The sequence below is a fragment of the Haliotis asinina genome, chromosome 3 (genome assembly GCF_037392515.1).
Source record: "Haliotis asinina isolate JCU_RB_2024 chromosome 3, JCU_Hal_asi_v2, whole genome shotgun sequence".
Lineage (NCBI taxonomy): Eukaryota > Metazoa > Mollusca > Gastropoda > Lepetellida > Haliotidae > Haliotis > Haliotis asinina.
This window is the reverse complement of record NC_090282.1, coordinates 82,180,059-82,183,475: the sequence shown is the minus strand read 5'-3', so window position 1 is coordinate 82,183,475 and position 3,417 is coordinate 82,180,059. Positions and strand designations below refer to the sequence as shown.

General features: G+C 43.9%; 1 protein-coding gene across 1 annotated transcript; it reads right to left on the bottom strand.

Annotated features, from left to right (window-relative positions):
- Positions 1-786: 786 nt before the first annotated feature.
- LOC137279086 (cell death abnormality protein 1-like) lies at positions 787-3,011 on the bottom strand. The gene is made up of 2 exons (XM_067811561.1): positions 2,948-3,011; positions 787-2,501 (listed from the first exon to the last, which is right to left on the bottom strand). The coding sequence occupies exons 1-2, from the start codon at positions 3,009-3,011 to the stop codon at positions 787-789; spliced, it is 1,779 nt and encodes a 592-aa protein (XP_067667662.1).
- Between the last annotated feature and the right edge of the window lie 406 nt (positions 3,012-3,417).

Here is a 3,417-nt window from a genome sequence, read left to right as displayed (position 1 = left end):
TGGAGCAACCGCCTGTGGATAAGCTTCGTCTTGAATCATTTCATAATGTCGATAATCACTGTTACGTGATTCTCCAAGGTGTTCCAGAGAGGTGTTGTCAGATCTTGTTTCCAGACTGTTGAATACAGGTGAAACGTATATCCCAGGAACACCGTTCAAGACGTGTCTGCAACACAGAAATAACACATTAATTGTAGATATTTGTAGAGCTGGAAAGTCAGAAGTGATGCAGAGTTTAGGGTGTTTACCAAGAGTACAGTGTGCTGAACACATGATTATTATCAGGACAATATAGGATTCGAACCCGAGAGTTTTCTATCTCGAAAAGGAACTGTGCGTAGTTAACTGTTGCAACATTGACGACCTGGGTCTAGATTTTCGAAGCTCTCTTAGAGCTATGATAGTCGCAAGTCAATGTTAACGACTATAACGCTGTGAGAGAGCTTCGAAAATCTAGACTCAGACCACCAGAGAACCTCATCAAAACCAATGTTACTTGTTACTGTATACGTATTTTAGAGACTAACTATTCAATGCGGATGATGATTTGGTTTTTCAAAAATATATATTCCAAGTGGTCTCTAAACACTACCGTTTAATGAAGAGAGCTGCCATGATGAGAACAACTGACACCAAGACACCAATCACGACATACAGGAACCAAGTATGGCGATGAAGTGAATATGGTTCTGAAAATACGGACAAAGACTTTCATGAAATGCATTACCTGCATGTAAAGAAAGCCGAAATAACGAGTGAAATGTTTACACAAGAAAACTGTTAATGTTATATTGTCATCAAAATCTGCCATAATCTGCTGCGCTTCCTGTAGCTAGGACTCAATGTTTTACCAGTACAGTGTTTCCCCCTCCAGCCATCAGCACAAGTAACACAGACACGATCATGCTGACAAGTGTTGCACACACGAGGACATCTTCCAGAACATCTGCTTCCGTAACGCCCGCTCTCACATCCATTTATACAGTCTCCTGTCAGGTTACATTGTGACTTCAGACATGAAGTGCTGCAGGTTAAGTTGCATTTCTCGCCGTATCTCGTGTCTTCACAAGCCAGACACTGGCCATGATGTCTGTCACATTTCACACAGTGAGGAGAACAGGCGTTGTCACAGTAGTCCCCCCACCATCCATCTCTGCACCCGTCAGTACACTTGGGTGCATCTAGGTCGGTCTTTCCTGTATCACAGGCTCTGTTGGCACAGTGGTCGCTGCAGGAACTGTTGCAGAAATGGCCGTAGAAAGTTCCAGTACATCCGTGTGAACATCTTCCAGTTTCGCGGTGGCATATTAATCCTTCACAGCCAGATGAACACTGTTTTTCACACTTGTACCCAAAATGGTTTTGTTGACAAATGAGGCACTTGTCGCCATACTGTTCACATTTGGTGCAGTACTGTGGACATGAGACGTTGCAGTTGGAGCCTTGGAATCCCTGCATACAAGATGGGCAGGAACCAGTGTCTCTGTCGCAGGAACGTGGGGCACATCGATCGGGACAGTTTACATCACATGTATCTCCGTACCAGCCCGTGGCACAACCACTGATACACATTCCTGATCTTTGTTTACAGGTGTGATCCACACAGTTGGAACTGCAATGTTGCTCACACATGACCCCAAAGTTCCCAACTCTGCAGGAATAACAAGTTCCACTCCGGTCACATGTCTGGTTATGACAGAGGGTGCTGCATGTGGTCTTGCAACGGTCGCCATGGAATCCGGGCTTACATCTTTCACAGGTTCCGTTGCCGTAACACAGTGTGTCATCGCAGCTGACATCACAGGCTTCATCACACTTGGCACCATACCATCCGCTAATACATCCGGAAATACATGTCCCGTTTAATGTGCACTGATCCTCTACGCAATTTCTACATTGTATATCACACGATCGTCCATACCATCCCAATATACAACCCCGTGTACAAACTCCTTCCTGACCACATTCGTTTTGGGAGCAGTTCTGGGGACAGGGTACTGTACAGGCATCTCCATGGAAACCAGCCTTGCATGTATATTTGCCTACATTACAACTCTTACAGTTTTCGCAGATCTCACTGCACAACGTGCCCCTGAATCCGTCTTGACATGTACAGTCATTTCCGAAACACGTTTCACAGTTTGGACACTCTTGGTTACATTTATCTCCTCGTTTTCCTCTCTTACAGCCGCACAAGCACCTTCCCTCATTGTCACACGTCTCGACCTTGTCTACACACGACCTGCACCCGTCACAATGGAAACCACATTTAGACCCATAGTAGTCTGACTTGCAGTTTTGAAGACAGTGTCCTGTCCACCGGTCACATGTCTGATTCCTACAACCTCTGCTGCATGGAGTAAGACAGTCTGGGCCCCACGTATTGCCGTGGTTACAGGGAACATCGCATTTCCTTCTGTAGTCGACTGAATGACGTACATCGACACCATCCTTGCATCTCCTGCACGAGGAACCATCGTTGAAGTATCCCAACCTGCAATCTGTGGAAAACACGTTTCACAGTCAGTCATGGTTTATAACCACTTTAAAACCCGAAACAGATTGAACAATAAGTTGAAAGAAGAGGTGAGTGAGTGAGTGAGTGAGTGAGTGAGTGAGTTTAGGTTTACGCCGCGCTCAGCGATATTTAAATCCTGAGAATGTAGCACAGAGCATTCTATCAATATGGTCTCTTCTACAGTGGTTGTGGTTGTTGATTTTTTTTCCAATCTGTATGAGTAAAAATGAGATTTTACAGTTGAAGCCAAAACTGCATAAGAGTACGTTGTCTGACTAATGAAGGAAATACAGGAAAGGATACGGAAATTTGCAGCATTGTACACCCTTCATGACTGGCACTGGTGACTCGGTGTATATATAACTAAATTATAAAACTATGAGAGATTGTTGGCAAAACTAGTAGTTTGTGTATACGTTTTTTTCTCACCTTCTGGACACAGACCGCATGTTTTCTGACACAGAACCCCAGTTCCTGGTTGATCGCAGAACATACTTCTGCAATAAGCTGGGCTGTATAAATCCTCACACCGTGGGAAGCCTGTAACTGTAGAAGTACATACATGTATTTCCCGAACTAAGCTGTCTGCATGTTACACTGGGCGCACGTGAATGGCGAGATGCTAAATCAGTGTTATATCATACATATATCATACATTTGAACACTAGCAATATTAATACCTGAAAACTGATCACAAGGTAGGGCCTATGTGGCATATGACATGTGTAAAAGCATACAAACGATCATAGTTTCAAATCTTAATTTCACTACATTTGGTTTACTTTTTATATTTAAAGTGAAGTTCATCTGTACGTTTTCACAGCAAACACTCTAGGGTCGCATAATAGACTCACCATTCCAAAGAGTGAAAGCCACCCCACACATTGTCTGAACGAGGA